The 21,712-nt window shown below is 43.7% G+C and overlaps 4 protein-coding genes across 4 annotated transcripts; 2 read left to right on the forward strand and 2 right to left on the reverse strand.

Moving 5' to 3' along the window:
• Positions 1–2,593: 2,593 nt before the first annotated feature.
• gpr12 (G protein-coupled receptor 12) lies at positions 2,594–5,325 on the reverse strand. Its single transcript, XM_063873787.1, has 2 exons — positions 5,165–5,325; positions 2,594–4,298 (listed from the first exon to the last, which is right to left on the reverse strand). The coding sequence occupies exon 2, from the start codon at positions 4,284–4,286 to the stop codon at positions 3,261–3,263; it is 1,026 nt and encodes a 341-aa protein (XP_063729857.1). The 5' UTR covers positions 4,287–4,298; positions 5,165–5,325; the 3' UTR covers positions 2,594–3,260.
• Positions 5,326–6,278: 953 nt separating this feature from the next.
• On the reverse strand, positions 6,279–11,273 carry usp12a (ubiquitin specific peptidase 12a). The gene is made up of 9 exons (XM_063912629.1): positions 11,029–11,273; positions 9,852–9,932; positions 9,541–9,754; positions 9,213–9,448; positions 8,870–8,946; positions 8,580–8,663; positions 8,283–8,480; positions 7,158–7,236; positions 6,279–7,073 (listed from the first exon to the last, which is right to left on the reverse strand). Exons 1-9 carry the CDS (start codon positions 11,074–11,076, stop codon positions 6,972–6,974), a joined length of 1,119 nt encoding a protein of 372 aa, XP_063768699.1. The 5' UTR covers positions 11,077–11,273; the 3' UTR covers positions 6,279–6,971.
• A 938-nt stretch (positions 11,274–12,211) lies between these two features.
• rpl21 (ribosomal protein L21) lies at positions 12,212–14,993 on the forward strand. The gene is made up of 6 exons (XM_063912630.1): positions 12,212–12,356; positions 13,023–13,101; positions 13,245–13,306; positions 13,743–13,855; positions 14,467–14,617; positions 14,867–14,993. Exons 2-6 carry the CDS (start codon positions 13,035–13,037, stop codon positions 14,954–14,956), a joined length of 483 nt encoding a protein of 160 aa, XP_063768700.1. The 5' UTR covers positions 12,212–12,356; positions 13,023–13,034; the 3' UTR covers positions 14,957–14,993.
• Positions 14,994–19,442: 4,449 nt separating this feature from the next.
• Positions 19,443–21,682, forward strand: gtf3ab (general transcription factor IIIA, b). Its single transcript, XM_063873921.1, has 9 exons — positions 19,443–19,625; positions 19,695–19,789; positions 19,883–19,979; positions 20,072–20,160; positions 20,241–20,314; positions 20,377–20,457; positions 20,523–20,755; positions 21,317–21,370; positions 21,460–21,682. The coding sequence occupies exons 1-9, from the start codon at positions 19,512–19,514 to the stop codon at positions 21,583–21,585; spliced, it is 963 nt and encodes a 320-aa protein (XP_063729991.1). The 5' UTR covers positions 19,443–19,511; the 3' UTR covers positions 21,586–21,682.
• The last annotated feature ends 30 nt before the right edge of the window (positions 21,683–21,712 follow it).

Genomic DNA, 21,712 nt, shown 5'->3' on the forward strand with positions numbered 1-21,712 from the left:
ACTACGCATACATCTACACAAGATGCTGTTACCTCAACCCCACCCCCCCACCCCCCCACCCCCAAAACACACACATTCACAGGCCCTTTAGTGTATTTAGCTCTAGATTGGTAACCATTCCAGCTGAACAACAAGTCATTGGCTACACATTATTACACCGTGAAGCATTTGGATTAACAGGTGTGTGTTTACAGAAGTACTACATCCAACATCACTTCTATTCTTGGATACAAAGCCCTTGTTCACACCTGCTCCATCATGAACAACACAGTCTGCTGCAGGAAAACATTCAGAGAATATCTCCCCCGTCTGTGTAGCCAATCAAGTCCGTTTAATCCAGCCTTTACAAACTGGTGCATATTGAAGCCTAACAGAAAAGTTTCTACATCAACGGCGGAGAAAATTCATTCAAAAAAATGTAAACGGTGCAACCAAACTTGGGTAGCACCGTGCAGGGTGGTATAAAGCCCCTCCTCCTCCTCGGCATGCCGTATTTACAGAAACAAGAGTGAAGAGGAGGGGGGGAATCAGATAAACAAGTTATTACTACATTCAGAAAAAAGGCTTTACAGCGCCGTTACATCGTACAGAATCTGAAAGGATCCAGGCCAGACTCGAGAGGAAAAAAATAGAACTTTTCAATGAATATAACAAAATATAGAATTTTCTCCAAAAGGAATTGTGATGGTTTGTGACGTCTGACCTGGTGGCCTCGGAAATAAAGCGACCGGATTCAGTCTGACACAAGTCCACGTTCCAGTGCTCAGATATGCTATTCATCCCTTATTCTTGAGGCCAAAAAGATGATAATTCGGAGCTCCTCAAATGCCTCTTCCTCCCTTAGAGGAGAGGCAGCAAGGAATGAAAGAAGAAGCATTATCTTTGTATCTGGAAGAGACCATTTTTAGCTCATAGAATGATTCAGAGGTCACCTAGCGGACGCCTCAATCAGGTTGATTTAAAGTGGAGGATAAGTGATTTAGAGACAGGAAACGCACAGCAGGACTAGGACCTTCAGAGTCCCTTTCACTTTGGCTTGAAGTGCCGGAGCGTCCTTGTCCTATCTCCCTTCCAATAAGAGCTCTGCAAACATGGAACGAGGCCACTTTTCTCAGGATTGACAGGAAGACTGGCAGCATTTTCCTCAAAGGTCAGAGGGTCAACAGGAAGTCATATACCTCCCCGCACAAGGAGACAGAACCTGGTCTGCTGAGCTGCTGGAACACACAAACATGCACACACCCATGCAACTCATACGGTATGCACGAAAAACACACAATCACACACCGACACTTGAAGTCACGGGACAGTTCGTATGCTCACAGAAAAGCAGAGGCAACAAAACGATTTCTCAACCCGGCGCGATAAAAAGAGCCAGGTTTTGGCTCGAGAAAAGATCTTTGCAGAAGAATGAGGCAGTGACAAATGAGTCGTTTGATCTCGAGTGATTTCACCAACACCTTTTTGAAGATGTGTCACTGAAGCATCACTCGGAGCCCATTCACTACTACACAGCCCTACCTGAGCAGCCAGTACGCTGCTTCACATTGCAGAAGAAGTCATGGAGCGACGTGATGTTATTGCTGTCTGAGTATTGCTTCACATCTACAAAAAATAATAACTACCATTCAGGGGCTAGTTATTGCTGACAAGATATGAAGAGATGAAGGTGTTAGCATGTTCTTCGGGTTTGCAAACTCATTCTCAAGACCCAAAAAGAATGACTCACAGCAGCTGGTAGGTGTTATGATTTTGGCTTCACACTCAGCAGGACTCTAATGGTGACTCTAAAGCCTCTTAACAAATGTATCGGCACCATACAGCCAAAATATCTAGAAATCCACATTTTTCAAAACTCTTGTGACCATCTAGGGATGATTGTAGCTCATTCAAGGGTATACATGTGAGGTACACTGTGTACATAAGCACATCTAGGAGTTATTAGTGTCACGATGACATCTGGGTACACTGACACATGGCTGGCAGTGGCGCATGTGACCTCAGGAGGAATAGAAGGGCATGTGTGTTTGATTCATGCAAATTACACAGCATGCACATCCGATATGTGGTTTGCGTTGAGCTCATTAGGAGCCAGAAATATCAAATTAGTAAGTAAATTATTCACACAAAGTCACCATTGTGCTACTTTGGCTCCAGGTTTGTAGTGATCTGATCATGCTAATGTTATATCCATAGGGATAAGACATTTGACATGTGTGTTATCCTATTCAAAAAGACCTTTAAATTCAAATTCCTGTTAACATCTGAGGGATTTTCTACATTTTTACAATATAAAAAGGATATAACATTCTCCAGACAGTCAAAAAGTCTTTAGCAATCTCCATTTAAAAAGTGAAAAAGGGGATTGAGGGTGGTTACATAATCTGATAGGCTTATACTCGGTTTGCTGCCTCCGTTAATTAGTAAAAAAAATGGAGGAAGGGTTAATGGTGAGATCTCCTGTGGCTCTGTCTGATAGACCAAAACACATTCACGTACAACCCGTAGAGAACAGAAGACTGTGGAGGAGGAGGAGGAGGAGGAGGAGGAGGAGGAGGAGGAGGAGGAGGAGGAGGAGGAGGAGAAACGGCTTCGTTTCTTCCCCAGCGTCTGTGGAGGACGCAGGGCGCGGAAGGATCACAGAGTCCCGGATCTATTTTTAGCTCTCCGCGGCTCTTTAGCTTTCGACTCACGTTCAGAGTGCAGCAGCAGAGAGACGGGATCCAGACGGCCTTTATCTGGAAATGCCTGCGTGAGAATTCTCTCTCTCCTTCCCTCTCCTCACCGCATTCAATAAATCCTCCGTGCGCTTTTACGCACAGAGGTGCAAACTAACAATCCCTCCGCTATTTCAAGAAAAACAAGCAACCAAAGCTCCAGTGCTGGCAGCTAAATGCACATAAGGCTGCTGCCTGTTAAACATGTGAGGCTCTCAGCGCTCTCTGCAGAACAGAGGAAGGGCGTGGTTGGAAGGGGGGCGGGATGCTGCCCGCGCAGTGGCCATCTGTACTGGGGAAGACAGTGAGACACCTTGCCCTATATGGTGAGTGCAACAAAGAAAAAAAATCCATCCATGTGGGCTGTGGATAACTTACAAAATCGCCTCTGCCAGGAAAGTCTCACCCAGAGCTGAAACCATGGACCTCTGCTGCCTCCCCCCGGCCTCCCCCCCCACTGCTGCTCCCTTTGACACCAGACACATCCAGCGAGGAGCAGAGCTGACTCAGGGCGCCACTCTCTTCCCACCTGGGTCTGTTGGGTCAGACGGCACTGGGGGTCCGAGCACGCTGGGCCACGCTGGCCGGCACACAGCCGCAGCACACCAGCCACAGAGCCTTCTGGATCTCCTGGTTCCTGAAGGCGTAGATGACCGGGTTGATGACGGAGTTGTAGGTGGCAGGCACCAGCGTGGCATAGGTGTACAGTGGAGGGTAGGTGTAGTCGGCAATCAGCGAGTAGACAGTGAATGGCATCCAGCAGGCGGCAAAGGTACCCAGGATGATGGCCAGCGTGGAGACGCCCTTCCGCGTTGTGACGTAGTGCGGCGAGGCAGCCAGGAAGTGGTGCTGCAGGGCGATCTGGTGAGCGTGGCGCATCACTATCTTGCAGATCTGGACGTAGAGCTGCAGCATGAGGCCGAAGAGCAGCAGGAAGGAGACAGACAGCACGGCGATGTTGTTTTTGGTGAGGGGCCGCACCACGCTGCATGTGGCCTCCTCTGCCAGGCAGTTGACCCCCGTGACCGGCAGCAGGCCCAGACACAGGGAGAGCCCCCACAGCAGCACCAGCATGGTGTAAGTAAAGGCCGCGGTGCGCTCAGAGTTGTAGGTGAGGGCGTAGTACAGCGACAGGTAGCGGTCGATGGTGATGGCCAGCAGGCTGAACACAGAGGCGGAGAAGGAGGCCACCACCAGGCCCACCGTCAGAAGCTGGGCCGATTCAGATTGGAGCAAGTAGGCACAGGTGAAGTGGAGCACCAGGCCCAGGCCGGCCAACAGGTCGGCCAGTGCCAGGCTGCCGATTAGCAGGAACATGGGGGCTCTGAGTGCCGGGTTCTGCCAGATCACCAGAACCACCAGAGCGTTCTCACAGGCGATCAGCGTGCCCGAGGTGCACAGCACGATGTCCCAAGGGTTCACCAGCAGGGGCAGCTGGCTTGGCGTGAGGGAATCCGCTGGAAACGTCCCCAGACTGGTGCTGTTGTCCATCAGACCCCCGCCTCCACTCGCCCAGGCTGTTGGGTCAGGGGTCAGCCAGCTTTGGGTGACTGCTGGCTCTTCACTCATTGTGCCCCCCGTCTGAAATTGACACGGACAAACACACAATGATATCTGAGAGGAAAGCACAACCCCAACAGGTTCAAGGAGCATCATAAATAAGTTATAGCGTCTATTCCTGGGTAATGTTTTTAGCTCTACTAATTCTGAACACAAAAAATAAGGCACCCCCCCCCCACAAACCAACCCAACCCACCCCACCTCTGTGCACGGCACTGGGTCTGTGTTGGTTTTTACTGATTCTTCATAGTTAACCTTAGAAGGTTATACATGTGGTACAGGTATTGGTATACGCTATGCAGAAGAGGAGAAACCTTGAGTAACACCAAAACTAATGTCTCTTTTTAAACAATAGAAATGTACATTTATATTATTAAGGAGGGGCTATTTACAGTTAAAAACATGAATATCACCATTTGTTGCTCTGGACCAGGTAATATAATTAAACCCATTCACATCTGTAGTCCATTGTCCATTTAAGGTGGTCCAGACAGGCCGTGTATTTTCCTCTGGGAATTAAATGATTCTAACAGAGGCCTGGAGGCGACACCACAGGTGAACAGCATAATTGAAGAGCATAATTGAAAACCACAGCAGGCTTTGCAGCAGATTTCAGGCCACATTTCCCTAAATTACATCCATGATCCTCCACCGGAACCGGTAAGAATTCACGCCGCTGTGAGAGACATATAATGCAGCTTTCCATAACAGAAGACACCGCAGCCGCGATGGAAATAAAACCACCACCGCCATAAATGCATCTCACACTGGTGGCCATATGGTGCTGCTTTACACTCTGTGCACCTTGCACGAGAGGACCACGTCAGCAGGAAGAAAAAACATGCATGTCGAGGATGCGCAATAATCCCAGTCCTGCAGAAACCCACCTTGACTCTGTGAGACTTCCCGTCTAGATGGAAGAACGACAGCCCTGTGAGTCCATGTTCTTGAGAGGGATGGTGGGACGGAGCCCGGGGAGGGGGATGCTGCTCCTCGGTACCTCAGAGCGGGGAGGATGGAAGAAGGAGAAGGAGAAGGAGAAAAAAAGCGCCGAGCATCGCCGTGCACTGCGGCTGTGCAGCGGCGGAAAGAAGGGGAGGAAGGAGGGGGTCGGTGATGGAGGAGGAGGAGTCCCACACCGGCGAGACCCCAAGAGACCGGCTGAACCCCGGTAAAGAGCTCAAGGACAAACAGGTGTGTCCATTGCTCTATATTTAGATTAGAATTAGAATTAAAAGCAACAGTGCGAGAGAGAAACTCAGAGACTTTACAGATTAAACACACTTCAAATATATGTCCATGTCCCTTTAGTAGGCATTTCAGAGATGATTCTAATTTATTCTGTATATTTTATAGTCTCTTCTTCTGAATATCCGTGTTGTGTAGTGAGGATATGTATATTGTTTATAGTTTGAATATTTTCACTCTGTTTCTGTTTGATCTTCTATTTTGAGATGTTTACCGAACCACATGTGTTTCTGTCTTATCCTGTTGCTGCTATACGACCTGGATTTCCTTACAGGGGTCAATGAAGGTCCATCTGATCTGATCTGCATCTGTTATTGTGCTTCTTTTAATGTCAACACGTGTCTCAGCCATACATCTAATACCGGCTCACCTGATTCATCTGCACAAAGCACTGTTTCGATTTGATTCTTTCTGACTCAAACTTCAGATGCTGCGGCTCCTGGTATTCCTGTCCTCCCCGTGCTATTAACAGCCTCCCTGATGTGTGTCACCCCCCCCCCCCCCCTCCTCCTCCTCCTCCATCTTCTCCATCCTTGCGGCGCTGCCTCCTCTCCTGATGTGCATGTGATCGCAGTGAGCTGACCGAGTATTAATCAGGCTGTTTTTTTTCCAAAGTACCTGCCATTTGTGTCTGAATGGATTAAAAATAGCTCCTGTTGCAGGGAGGTCCCAGGTGTGACCACTGAGAGGCGATGTTGAGCTCCTATGAGTCATCAGTGCACCTGTGGGCTGAGGAAGGAGAGCACGCCCTGCTTCAATCTTACTGGCTTTATTTCTTTTTCTTTAAAACAGAAAATGATCGCTTTACAACAGGCCTTTTCAAGCAAACCCTCACATTAAACTCGCCAACACCTACAAAACGGTATCAAAAGTGCACCATAGTGTTAATACATCTTTTCAAGGTCTAACAATTTCCAATAATATTATCTTCTTGTAATATTTATACAAATACCATTCTGTACACTGTAGAAAGCCCGGCGCCCCGTGAGACGGACGCTCACCCCCCCACCCATCCTCCTTTACATGCATGATGAAAAGCCACTCAGTAAATCCCAGTGCAGAATAACAGTGCGAGGGGGGGTGGGGGGTGCAGGCCGATGTTACATCATATGAATTATTAAATACCCCACACCCAAGAAAAACCTAATACGCGTATGACCGACCGATATCTGTACAACCCTCATTCAAAGTCTTTTTTTAAAAACAATCTTGACACAGTTTTCATTCATTATCGTCTCATTGTCCCGGCAGCAGCGTCCAGTAAAACGGGGGAGGAAGGGGGTTGGGTATGGGGACAGGGGCAATGGGGGAGACTTCCATGGTTTAGCTGCAGCATGTAAAAGCACGAGTATGAAACACAGCTGAGCAGGTGTGAGACCAGGCGGGCTGCTGTGGTGCGTTCAGGGTCCGCTGCGAGCCGTCGAGATTGACTTCCTCTGGTGGCGGTTAGTCTCTGGACTGGTAGAAGAGGATGTAGCCGGACTCGGAGTTCTTGGAGATTTCAGACGTGAGACCGTAGAATTCCTCTATGGCCTGTGCATCGATTTTCTACAACAGGAGGACGACGTACAGCAGGGTTAGAAACAGAAATGTGCCGTAAAATAAAACGTAGCCTCAAGGGAACTCACTCACCTCCACAATATCGTCGTCAAACAGCAACCAGAAGTCATGACTTTTGACAATGGCGATGTAGTGACCCCTGTTTGGACCACTGAAAAGGAACAGAGCAGGTTATTAGAGCAAGCTTTATCCTCTATGACCATATCACCCACACTTTAAACAGGCCCACCCACACAGGTGATTCCACTCATTTGCCCGAGCAGACTCCTGTGTGGGTGTGTGTAAACGCTCTCACCTTCCCATTAGGTGGAAGCACCAGCGTGGGTGTACGGGGCTTTTAGAGGAACACAAAAATGTGCAGCTGCAAACAAAAACTTAGTGGAAAGCTGACAGTGAAGGACTACATTTGGTGTGAATACTTTGGTCTGACTAATATCGTAGAGCCTCTTTTACGATACAGGCTGTATGGTCTATTTTATACTGTCTCAAAAATGGCAGAGCTAAGGGAATTTCCTTGAGTTGGAGAAGAATTTCATTTACTATTCAGTGCCATCCCAAATGATATCTTAAAGCATCTCTATTTGAACAGATGCATGAATCCAGACTCTGTAGGCAAAGTTGATAAAGTCCAAGTTTATTTGGCTGATTTTGTTTGGTTGCAGCCCGTGTGGAGGGCAAAGGAGGCAGGACGCATCGCATCTCATGTTGCTTATTGGATTGTAAACAATGACCAGCAAACAGAAAAGGCAGTCTTGATGCAGTTTTGATATCCCATAAATATTCACTCTCCCCTTACAGGCTAACGTCGATAGCCGACAGGATCCTAGTTTGCTGAAATCCCAGATGATATTTGGCCTAAAATCTGACATCAATTTCATGATACGTTTCCAAAATAACCCGGCTGAGGGAGCTCAACTGGGAGTAAATCTCAGAGGGAAAGGACAGACTACTTAGAGGAGGCCTCCAGACTTCATTTCTCAACTCTATTTAATTTAATAGACTTCCGTACCAAGGGGCTGGAGTGTGTTTCCGCCAGCACTGTGTTTGTTCTCCTGCTGAATGTGATATATTAATGTATCTTTCCCTTACATGCCTTTTATAAATAGAACATGTATGCGTCTGCCTTTCTCTACAGTTGCTGTGGAAACTGCTTTTAAAAGAAAGTGTTGCATTCTGGTTGTGCGATCACCTACACACCTCCCACAATGCACCACCACGGCGACCAGGTCGTACAGCCTCTCCGGATTGGTGGCGTCCCCGGAGGTGTTGAAGAGGCGGAGCTCCAGGGGGAAGACGACGCGATAGGACAGCTTGGTGTAGCGCTGCAGCTGCTCCATGTACTTAAAGCGCTTCAGGTGCAGAGCCAGGATCATCGGCAGCTTCTTCACGCGCATCCTACGCCACAAATATCACAGGGTAGATAGGAGCATCCAACCACACACAGGAATGCATTAATACACATGAAAAACACACAGGAAAAAGAAGTGGACTGACCTCTTGTGTGCCTCCTGCTTGCTTCTACATTCTTCACAGTAGTATTTGTACTCACTGCACAGTGTCTCTGTGTTACTGAAGCCTCTGAGGAGTCACAAAGAAAGGATTAGCACAATCTGAAGTCATACCAAGAGTCTAATCCCAAAGAAAGTCTGTTTATTATAATGTTAGACAAAGAAAAAAGAAACCGGAGCAACCAAATGCATTTTATTATTGACTTTCTATAACAGTTGCTGACTCATTTTCAGTCAATCAATGGGCCAGTTCTGCTCCCACATGCTGTGTATTACCTGAGGCAGTGTGTGATAGAGGTATTCTGTTCTACATCCACAGAAAGGTCCAGAAAGTCCTCATCTTTGCTGCTTATCTGTAGCGAAAAGAGGGAGTCAAAACAAGCCAAAAGCAAATAAATTCAAATACTGCACCCATATTGCATTTACACAAATTATTGTTTGCACTGAAAAAACTAAAGCACAAACAAAGCAAAGCTCCTCTGAGCATTGTGTTTGTTTCATAATCCCTGAAATCTGCAGGAGGAGTGTTTGGATAAAACATGTTCGAACAAGACTCTGGTGACACACGGAACAAGATGTTTTGTGTAAAAAACCAGTAAACAGCAGTGATGCGTCTTACCGTTTCACAGGTGAGGCAGCGCGTCTCGTTGGTCAGAGTGCCTTGGAAGATCTCGTGGACCCAGGTTGGAGCGGGCGTGGCATTGCTGTTGTTGTTCTGAGAGTCCAATGTGCCGTTGGCAACGCGGCCATTGGTCTTGTCCTGCTTCCTCTCCTCCTGCAGCAGATCTGCGATGGTGTTGAGCAGGTAATTCAGGAACTCGTGGGCATCCTGCTGCATGTAGTTGTCAAACAACTCTGTGGAAGAAATCCCAGAGAGACGTCAAGAGTTACAATTCAGCTATTACACATGTTCGGTGGGTACTTCAGGGTCTCGTGCAGCATCTTACCATTCTCTTTGCGAAGCCGTGTGATGAACTTCTTGGGCGGGATGACGCCCACTTTCCTCTTCTGGTTGGCGATACTGTGGAACAGGTCAGCCAGGCAGGTGAGCAGGTTCTCCTTACGTCGAGGCTGACTGCGGTACGCTAAGATCTTCTCCCGAAACGGTCTGCAGAAGTACAGAGCCTGCAGCACCGAGTTGCAGTAGCAGGTGTTTCCAAACTAAAAAAAGAAATCACATGCTAAGCAGTCAGATCGAGTGTGAGAAACCATACAGGTAGCAATAAATAACTAAAAACCCTGTGCATCATGTACTTACATTGACCAGGCCGAAGTAGTGCTCATTGACCGGAAACTGCTCAGATCCAATCTCTTTCTCCAGAGCAGAGGCATTGGCGCCCTAAAAATACACAGGTTGTTATCATAAAGCTAGTCATATTTTAGGTTGCACTGGATCAGCAGTTTTAAGGAACTGTGTTACAGCGATACAAAATAAAACTAATGGGTGCATTAAGACAAGGCATTTCACTTCCACTTAAAATCTGCCCTCTCAGCTCAAAGCAGGCATATAGTATTATTATAGGTCAAGCTACCCAGTGGTGATTCAAATAAACTACATATTTAACAAGTGCAACATTGAAGTGATCAACACATTAATGCACTAATAATATGAACACTACATTTCAAAGTATATGGTGCTTGAATGGGCCACTCTGCATAACAAGTACTTTTAGGATATTTTGGTGCCAACACTTTTATGTACTTTTGCACCACTGTTCCAAAAAAAGGTTTTAAATGCAAAACCCCCTGAAATAACAAACGTGTGAAAATAAAATAAATGCAGATGTCATTGACCTTAGCACAGGACCCGGGATTTGTTTGAGGAAACGCATTCACCCTTAATGATGTATGAAGGGTTAACAGAGTACGATCTGTGGACAGCAACAAACTGCAGAGTGGACATGGAGCTGCGCACATAAACCATGTCGTCATAGCCTGCGTACATCATATCTGGTAGTAAAGGCCAACACGTAAATTACTCTTTTTCCCCACAGATTTTCTCCACATACTGCAGATTAATCGCCTTCCGGTCCAAAGTGAATCCTTACCCTGCTGTTTTCCAGTTGGCAGGACGTAAAATTGGTGTAGCTTTAACGCTTCACGTTAGCCACCTAGCTGCTTTGAACCCCAGCTGCAGCAGGTGCAATGTCACTGCTCTCAAAAAGGCTGTGACACATATATAACCAAATAAGTCGTCAAGGTATGAGTTTAATAACACTAAAGAGTCACAATCTGACGTCCCTGATAGTAGCTAATAGAGATCAGAGCGAGGAATCTCTGCTCGCTTTTTGCTAGGAAATCTGCTTGGGTAGCACAGAATTGCCTGCTCTTATTTATAACCACACACGGTAAAAACGCCCATAAGTGTCCAGACACTAGTTCCGTATCACTCCGTAGACTTCATAATGTCAGCGTAAAGGCTGTAGTGAACTCACCATGGTACAAAAAGAGGCAAATTTGGAGACTGTCATTAGGATTTCCATTCGGCTAGCGCCATCTTCAACCACCGCCGCGCGCTGACAAGACTGGGCTGGCTCCCCTCGTGTCCCAGGAAGTGCGACGGCCGTTGAAGCGGATTTTTGGAATGACCGTAGTGGCCAAGTGGTGGTACTACAGCTGCCGTGACGTCATTTTGGCCCCAATAAAGACGTTTTAAAATGGACTTACATTGGCAAAGAGATGCCTGTAATCAATGTGTAATTACGATAAATAAACTACCGTGCACGAACACTTCTGTAGCCATTATTTAAATCAATAGGGCCTTAAAGTTGTAAAATGCGCTAAAAGCCGAATCCAGAATTGTTTTCCTTTTCTGTCTTTTAGGTATTTATATTTATATATATTTTTTTAATTATATATTTTTTATAAATCGGTATATTTTAAGCACTGAATGTTGAGTTTCCTGGTGCCTCCAGATTATAAAGATGTGTTTAACTAAAAGGTCATTTCAGAAGTAATTTAAGACAAAAATACTCCCCTATTTGACTGAGCTGAGATCAATGGTGGGGCATAAGAGAAAACTCTAGTGCGCATGCTCTATAAACAAAAGGCCCCGGATGACCCGGGTACTTTCTGAATCTACAGTCGCTCCATTTTGGGCTTCATGAAAAGTAGTACTGTTAAAAACATTATAAAAAGCCAATCAGAACTAAATCTTTATGTAACACATATTTAATATGAAACTGTATTTATTTGACCCATTACTTTATATACCTACCACTGGTTTCCACTTTGTTGTATACAGAAGATATGATGTTTATATATGTTCTTTAATAAATAAAGGAAACATCTTTATACAGCATTCACTGCTAGTTGTTTTTCAGCCTCTGCTTAAGTGGATCGCATTATTCAGGGTTACAAATGTCTCATAATACATTTCTTACCTTCTGAAAAAAGCTCAGTTGAATATGCCATATTAAAGATCATTAAAATACTTGCTAAAGTTAACATCATCAAAAGAAAATAAAGGATAGCTTTCCTTTTGCGCATGCGCATCATCATGCTGTGAATGCTGTTTGCGCCAACGTACAAAGTATACAGAAAATCACAAAAATGTTACATGATTTAGGACAAATTCGCTAAAGGAAATTGAACTTCAAAGTTTCGTTGTAATTCGTGAGTTGACTGTGGGTCCGCATACCAGCCCCTACATGGCTTTTGTTCAGGCAGTGTCGTAGCCTACCTTGACTGTATTTCACAAGGCGGAGTTTGGGGTCTTTCAGTCTCTCTTTTCGCCGTACCCGCCATCTTGTAGAGACCGGGGGTAAGATCCTCTCCGTATTAATTGTTATTTTCTACTTTATTCTCACATCATTCATACCCAATTGCATCCATATATGCGTCTTAGCTCTTCCCTTACATATCAGTGGGTTAACAGAGCCTAAGAAAGCGTTTGATTTAGTGATATTTACCGTTGAAAGTGAGCAGGACGAACAGCGTGGTTCTCCATGCGGGCCTGGCAGACAGAGAAACGATAGCAGAGTAACAGTCTTTTCCACTTAAACCCAGTTTCACCCGCTGTTAAACTACTTATAGTGGTATTTTTGGCTTGCTTTATACTGCAGATAACGTTACAGTGCTGCCTAGCTGGTAATTCTGCCTCTTCATGACATGTATTCTGTTGCTAGCCTTAAGTTAGCATATCTCCCCTAACTCAGTCGTTGCAATTAGCAGTGCCATATTGTGATGGATCAAGACACCTGTATGTGCATGCTTCAGGAATATAATACACCAAGTGTGTTGTCATTCAATTAGCTCAGTTCTTACAATACAACGAGCTTATTTCTTTCCTGTAAGCTTAGGTCCTAAGTGTGATTTGTCACTCGGTTGACGTTACTTGTTCCTCTCTTTTAATAGTTGTATTACAAGTTTACATTAGAGGTAAATCTGAAGGCTCTATCATGACTAACTGATGTTAATTTTCTCTCAGAAATCAGGCATCATGACGAACACCAGAGGAAAGAGGAGGGGGACGAGGTACATGTTCAGCAGGCAGTTCCGCAAACATGGTGAGTACTCGGTTAAACACCAGCTTAACCATGCTTTTGGTTTATTTCCCTTGTTGTTAATGTCATCTGGGACAAAATTGGGCTTTTATAACGATTGTTTAGTCATTAAAATCATCAATTAATTGTTTGAATTTACTTCGCAGGTCCAATTCCTCTGTCCACTTACATGCGCATCTACAAGAAAGGAGATATTGTTGATATCAAGGTAAGATTCAGGATACGAGTTGAACAGTAACCTTGTTCTTGGTGTCCAGTATGTTAAACTGCATGTAAACAGTCACCTACTGGTAAACATGATGCATATTTACTGTGGTCCACACTCTCAAAAACACAACTACATTTTAACATAAAAAATACTTGGAATATTATGTTCTGTTAGGTCCTCTGAAATATTAAGTGTTCCTTGACATTATTCACCAGGTTGTAGAGAGATGTGCTTAAATTGTGACATGTAGGTCTTAGTCTGGATGAACATTTCCCAAGGAACTGCACACTAAAAATATGATAAAGGTGCACACTGAGGTTTTAATGGGTATTGATCTGCCATGTTGACTTTCCATTGGTTCCATGCTGCGTCCTCCTAATGGTAAACAATATACCTTTTGCTTATCGTTAAAATGTTATGTATTTTCTATTTTCAGGGCACAGGTACCATCCAGAAGGGAATGCCCCACAAGTGCTACCACGGCAAGACAGGTCGTGTGTACAACGTTACCCAACATGCTGTCGGCATCATTGTCAACAAGCAGGTCAAGTAAGTAGGAAGTGGCATTTATTTTCTGACCTACCCAAGTATACTCTTGTGACTGAAGGCTAAGACACACCAAAGGTCTTGAGTGTTCAAAGTTTCAGACTTTCTTTCTTCTGTGGTCTCACGACTGCTTTAGACAGATCAGTCTTTGACAGAGTTGGCATTAGTTAAATGTTTGAAAGCATGTTCTTCACTATCCTTAGGGGTGGAGAAAATGTTAATGCTCAATTTACAGAACGCTTGAAAGATGTCGAGGTTAGGTATTGCCCTTTGAATGATTAGGATAGATAATCAGACACCTCCATCCTTCAGAAAGTAGTGACTATAATCTTTAAATGAATCCAGGAAATGTTAAATCCTGTCTTCAATCTTGTGTAAGTGTTCAGACTCCTTATCTCGACTGTCAGTGGGATGTGACCCCCATTTTCACTTTGCCACCTGGATTCTTCATGTCCTCAGTGGTCATTCACATGGGGAAAAGTATTTCATCCTTAAGCACCCCATCCAGACTCCTGTTTGACCTGGGGCTGTGTTGAGGAGACAGAAGACAGGAATGCAGTAATTGAAACATGTCAATCAGTTTCTTGTGTTTGATATGAACTTGTCTTTTACAGGGGAAAGATCCTGGCCAAGAGGATTAACGTGCGTATTGAGCATGTGAAGCACTCAAAGAGCAGGGACAGTTTCCTGCAGCGCGTCAAAGCCAACGAGGCCAAGAAGGTGGAGGCCAAGCAGTTGGGCAGCTGGATTGAGCTGAAGAGACAGGTATGACATCATGCAAAATTTAGTCATGTTTGTTTTTAAATGAAAGTATGTAGGATTCTTTGTTTTAAAGAAACTCTCTGAGGAAAGCGATGCAGAAACAGGGATTTAAGATCACGTTTAGTTTACGTCAAACTAAAACAATTTAAAGCATCATTCTAATGGGAATGTCTCAATGGTCTAGTCCAAAATTGTCTCGTCATATTAGTCGTATAAGTAGATCTAAAATCGCCCTCTTTCTTGTCCCCACAGCCTGCTCCTCCCCGTGATGCTCACTTCATCACCACCAAGAAGAACGTGCCCCAGCTGCTGGAGCCCATCCCCTATGAGTTCATGGCATAAAAAAGTGCTGATGAAAATAAAACCATTTGTACACACACTGGCTGTCAAGTTCTCATCTGTTCACACATTACTTCTGTTTACGTGTTATGATGTGCTGTCACTCAGTGATGATTCTCCTCCTTTGATTACTAAATGAAATCAAACGCACTTTTATATTTCACCGGCGATCTGAGAGTGACCAGCACATGTGGCACAAGCATTTTACATCCTCACACTCACAGGTCTCTGGTCTAAGTTTGACCTGTTTCCATCGTCAACTAGCAGCCTCTGCCTATAGGCCCACTGATGAGAAATTGAAGCCTCAACATAAGACTTGTGTAAACAAAACTTAAATTCTGGATGTATCAAATCAACTATTTGGTTATAAGTGGGACTAGAGTTCATTGAAATATTAGGTTAGATTGAATATACTGTTCTTGCTCCCAGTTTGGGAAAATGTTATGTGCACTATTGCCATGCTCAATGACTCGCACCTGAAACACCATCTGTCAATTTGAATTAAGGCGATGTCCTGTGTTCAGAGTATCACGATCACACAGTAGATTCCTCAGGTAGTGACAAGGATTGTACACTGGGTGGCAGCATGCACCGGGACATGGCTAAAAGTCGATCTCCTCACTGCACAGATTCAATAAACCCCTGAATTATTTAATCAGTGTCAAAGCTTCCTTAATTTAATTGTGAACCATATGTGTTATTCCCCATCCAAACACAAAATCTGAAATATTTTCTCGAGTAATTGCCAGAAGTTAATTTACAAAAACATTTCTGGGAAAGTAAAATAGTAATTAATATGTACACTTTAACTCACTTCTGAAAACAATATGAGCACGACAAAGCAATTAATTGTACATCATGGGCAATACATGTCATTTTTGTGAATGAGATTAAGATAATAGTTACAGTTGTTCCTCTATAGTGACATATCGCTTTTATTTCCCAAGTAACCTTCATCCTCTTATGTATTTTCCCCTAGATAAAAAAATATATATCAGTCATACCTGTGTGTATATGAGCTGCCTGTCACGGTGTGTGTGTGTGTGTGTGTGTGTGTGTGTGTGTGTGTGTGTGTGTGTGTGTGTGTGTGTGTGTGTGTGTGTGTGTGTGTGTGTGTGGTAGACCACTTGATGTGTGCTGTTTAATCAGTGGAGGCTGAATGGCTGGCTGGTTATGTGACAAATAGGTTATCTCATTGCACCTCAGTACTTTACCCAATATTGACACGAATTAGGACCAGTTTACAGAGATAGGGAGCAGCTGACAGCGTGAAGTGTGTGTGGTCAGGAGCGAGAAGGCCAACAGGGAACCAGCTCTAGGATTATATTCCATTTCTGTGGATGCATCAGTTAAAAGTATCTGGAAGTGAGCTGTTTTTTTAAATGAGGAAAGGCAAAATGGATGATGTACTGTCCTCCTGGACAATGGTGTTGAGATAAACCTGCACTGGTTGTCTTTCATCACCTTCATAACCCTGCAGGCCTCAGGTTAGATAACTCAGACTCAACTCTTATCAGGACCGAGTAATAAGTATCCAACAACCTGAAGGGAATCAGGAAAAAACAGATGGAAAAATAAAATACCATCAATCAATGAGCGGGTGGCAGCCAAAGCCCTCTGTATTGATCTGGGTTTTGCTTGTAGTTTTGAGATAAGGTGAAAAATCCCTCCATATTTTTCTGTGTTTTCCCACTTTTTAGTTAAAAAATGTATCAAATGAGCAAAAATGTGGATTGCAAGTCTTTCCAGCTTTGTTCTTATAGCATCATCCGGCCTTTACATTTACAGTGAGCCCTTTGTATGTGTGTGTGTGTGTGTGTGTGTGTGTGTGTGTGTGTGTGTTCTCACAGATACACTGACTCATGGAGGTTACTGATTGAAGGAGGAAAAAGTAAACAGAAGGAGAGGCAGAGAGAAAGCCGGCCAGAGGGAGGGAAGATGATGGTGGATAAAAGCCGTGGAGCACTATGAACTCTTTAATCACACATGTTTGACACACACAGATTGAGTCTGTCAGCTCAGCCAGCAGCCGTATCGACCCGCGGTGTTACACATTAACCACACACACACACAAACAGATAATTGGACGTGGACACCGCTGATGCAAGAGGAGCCGTGTGTGGAAATGATGCACTTTATGAAATTTCACATTTATTTCACCTGATCTCACTTAATTTAAAGGATAGGTTCATCCAGATAACAAAAAACATGTTATCTTAGGATTTTCTGTAATGTTATCAAGTCAAATATAGATTTCAAGTCCAGTTCTAGTGCCTTGATTGTGTCTGAGATTTCTCCGAGGACATTAGTGATTACATTTGTGGTTTTCAAAGCATAAAAAACACCTTTTTAACATTGTGTTGAGACAGGTCAAAGTTGGGCTAATTAAAACCTTTTTTCTACTAGGATAATTTAATCCAATTAATGCATCATATTCATTAAACTCATATATGATCTGGATGTAGCAACCCTTTCATACTGATCCCCTTGACCCCCTTCCAGGCCTGTATTTGTAGAAAAAATGTCCTCAGGGGTCTTAAAAGTCATATTTGTGATGAAATCATGGGTGTGAACAGTGTATGTCCACATGATGTGTGTGTGTTTGGGAAAGGTCTGGAACTTTGACAAAGGCTCAAGGAAATCCCGCTGCAGGCCAAACAGAGTGCATGCTGTATCTGTGTGTGTGATAGGTGGGGTGATAGAGTCTGTGTGGTTATCAGAGACGGGGGCAGGCATGGTCATATATGTGGATATTGGGCCTGCTGTATTGATCCTGGCCCTGAGGTGGGGGGACCGGATGAGGAGAGGCTGATAATGTTGTCAACTGACCCAGGCTTGCTCACCTGAAGCGTGGGAGGGCAGCGAGGTAACGCCCAACAGGCTCTCAATAGGCCTCATTCACAGGAGTCAGTCAAAGGTTTCACATGAGAGCATGGCACGGGTTCAGAGGGTGAACTCCAATGTTTGGACAAGGCAGATAGTGTTATTGGATTGTTAGTGTCTTTGTCTTTCTCCAACAAGACCTAAAAGTGTCTCTAAAGCAAGTCCATGTACAAAAAAACTGTTCTTACAAATGCAAAGTTGAATTTCGAAACAGGCAACGCACCCTTCTCAATTCAATTCACCTTGTCTGGTACATGGATGCATTCTACCCAAAGATATGACTAATCTTAGCTCATTTAAATATTTCATAAAAGGGTTGAAATAGATGTATCTGTATTGCAAACAATGATAACTATTGGATTTAATGACAATGACTTAATTCTCGAGTTGTGATATTCTTACACAAGGTTTTGGCGTTATGGCTAACCTAAACGTATCGCTTTAATCTGTCTATTAATTGACTGATATCATTAATTGACAGTTTCAGCATTGAGATTGTATTTAAGTTTTAAGAGAAGAAAGAAATGGTCTTATTCTACACCTAAATGAAAACACCTCACACGTGTACAGCTTTCAATAGTGAGGTGACCAGTAGTTTATTAGCAGCTAAAGTTAGCTTATGTTAGTTAACCTTAGACATATATTGGTCCATGAGTCAGTTACTGAGTCACTTAGCTGGTTTATGAGTCTCTACTTGTGCTACTGATACAACGTTTTAGCATTATTGTCAATTGTAGCTAGAGTGGCTACTGTTTAGCTAAAGTTAGCACAGCTTTAATGTGACACTGATTAGCATTTAGCTAAAATAGTGAAGAGTCGTATTACGTCATTTTCTTAAAGTAAGCTAACATTAGCAAACATTAGCTAGTGGTCATCAAACCCCACAAGTATCTCTAGTTGAGTAATATCTGATTGTTTGTTGTTTGTTACATTTTTTCAAAGAATGCTTAAGGGCTAAGAAAGTTTGATTTAGTTTCAGCTCTGTTGGTCACAAAGGATCTTTCAGTGTACAATAAATCACACCTATCAGAAAACAATATTGGGGGGTTGATACGATTAAGATTAGAGCAGTAAATTCTTTGTGTATGTGTGTGTGTGTGTGTGTATGTGTGTGTGTGTGTGTGTGTGTGTGTGTGTGTGTGTGTGTGTGTGTGTGTGTGTGTGTGTGTGTGTGTGTGTGTGTGTGTGTGTGTGTGTGTGTGATTAATGGAGACAGACAGTCGCCTCTCTGCTCACCACACACATGCACACATTCACAGAAACACACAGCAGATCAGCAGATAGGGACACACACTGAAGGAGCCGGGTTGACATTTTTAAAGCCTGAATCAATCACTGTGGAGGAAAGAGTCATGGGCGTTTATAATGGTTGAGTGTCAATGGGATTAAACTCAGGGGTCCAAATCATCTAAGCAGCTTATATGTTGCTTAAGTGTGTAAATGTGAGAAAGAATATCCATTTATTGTAGTAAATATGTTAGATTATCAAATCGCTTTCAGGTTTTTCAGTTTCAGTGGAGTAGGACACCCCCGTCCTGCTCTAATTGGTACATCCCAATAAGATAAATTAGGCACAGGTGGTGCAGCTGCATTGTAGGTCAGAACTCGTCCTGCCCCTTTTAGGCTATAGCATTGTCTGTGACCAAAACACAACATCTGACATCTCTTATTAAAGATGGGGGAGAGGTTGCAAAGTCACAAAAGCTTTGTTTGTGCTTTTTTTGATTGTAAAGCTCTGTTCAGTAAGTCATGGAAGCTTGAGGCTCATCTTTGCAAACACACAGGATTGGTAAGTGGCCAAACAGAAGAAGACACATGAGAAAGTGGAGTAATGTGACACATGTTTCCCAAATCTCAGAAAACCTTCTCATGTGAGAACTGTGACAAGAGCTTCAGCGCTCGCTATCAACTCACCAGACATGAGCTCAATCACAGTGGAGAAAAACCACACAAGTAAGCCACTGTGTTCCCTATTTAAAATGCCTGGTCATAATAACATGTAACCTTGGCATTGCTTTGAACTGTTACCCTCTCTCTGGTCTCCAGGTGTATGGCTGATGGATGCTCCAAAGGCTTTGTCACAAACACTAGCATGAAGAACCACATGGCTCGAGTTCACCAGCACAAGAAGAAGCAATATCGAGTAGGATAATCCTAAAATGTGCATTTTTTTCTTTTATCACACGTAGGTCTGGGTGTGTGATGATGTAGTGGTTCGTCTTTGCTCTCTTTCAGTGCGACCATAAGGGCTGTGGTAAAGAATTCAGCAAGAGGAACCAGCTGAAAGCCCATTTGTGTGAACACCTAGGGATTCTGCCATTTCAGTGAGTAGCTGCACCTCTGATGCATTAGTATCCGTCCTTGGCGATGTGATATCTGATATTTTATTTATCTTCTAATGCAGTTGTACTGCCAGTGGCTGCACAAGAGAATTTCCCTCTTTCAGAAAGCTGAAGCATCATCAGAAAGTACACGAAGGTGAGTTGATAACCATAAATATTTTCTTTGTTTGTGCGTTTTAACAAAACTCTCTCCTGCAGGTTACCCTTGTGAGACGGAAGCGTGTCCTTTTCAGGGAAAGACGTGGAACCAACATCTGAAGCACAGAAAAGAACATAAAGGTAGAGTAGTGCTGCAAAACATTACTCACATGGCGCTTGTATTTAATACCTTTTTATTATTTTAGTGAAGGTGCTTTGTGCAGAGTGCAACAAGCTGTTTAACAACGCCTGGTTCAGACAGCAGCACCAGCTGCGCGTGCACTCAGAGGACAAGAGGATGCTTTCGTGCAACAGGAACGGCTGTGATAAGACGTTCAGTCGTCGCTTTAACCTGGAGAGTCATGTTCTAGGAGAGCATGAGGGCAAGAAGCCCTACAGCTGTTTGTACGCCGGCTGTGGGAAGAGCTTCGCCATGAAGGTAAGCCTGCAATTTGATATAAAATGCTGGGTCAAAGTGATGTCCATCCTTCCTGATAGTTTGGGTTTTACTCGCTTACGGTTTTATTTCTTAAATTTCTCTGGATTATGTAGACCTTACTCCCTGTGAGGTAGTTTTATCTGGAATTTAGGGACATTTTTTACAGAATGAACTGGGTTGAATGAGATTGCGTTTATCCTGAGAAACAGGAAATTGATTTTGGCAAGAATACTTTTAACATTTTTCTCAAGGTGTTTTGAACAGCACAAACCCAATTCCAGCCACTTGATATTACAAAACACTCACCCCTAAAAATAAGACCTGTATTTAAACATTGTTGGTATAACTAACGTTGTGATTTTGGGAGATTTTTAAATAGTTAAATTGCTGCTACAGTGTAAATGGTAACTGGTCTCATTGGCTTGTCAGATATTTTATACAAGTATTAGAAAATAAGAAACTGAACTACAAATTGTTACACAAAAAAGTGTTCCTGAGATGCTGGGAGCTTTGTTAAATTGCTGCCACAGTGTAAAGGGTAACTGCTCTCATTTTTATCAGGAAAGCCTGTGGCGACATGGAGTGGTGCATGACCCAGCAAAGAGAAAGCTGAAGGTAATGCATCTCTGTTTTTATGGTAAATGTGACTTTTCTCCCCTCCATGATGTCCTTGTATTATAATTATATTTGTGCTCCTCTTGCAGAGACTGCGTCCGAACAAGAACCAGCCCTGGCGTGTTTTAAAGCGGCTCAGAAAGGCAGTTTATCAAGCAGAGACCACCAAGCTCACTGCGAAGCTGCGCAACACAACTCTACAAGACAAACCCTAAAACCAACTGAGGCTTCATTATATAAACATCTGCTTGCACGTGTTCACATGATTTTCTGTTGGAAATGTGAAAATAAAGCCTCCTTATTTCAGCACTATCCTAGTAAACTGCCTCTCTCATCGACACA

The sequence above is a fragment of the Eleginops maclovinus genome, chromosome 21 (genome assembly GCF_036324505.1).
Source record: "Eleginops maclovinus isolate JMC-PN-2008 ecotype Puerto Natales chromosome 21, JC_Emac_rtc_rv5, whole genome shotgun sequence".
In the NCBI taxonomy this organism is placed as follows: Eukaryota; Metazoa; Chordata; class Actinopteri; order Perciformes; family Eleginopidae; genus Eleginops; species Eleginops maclovinus.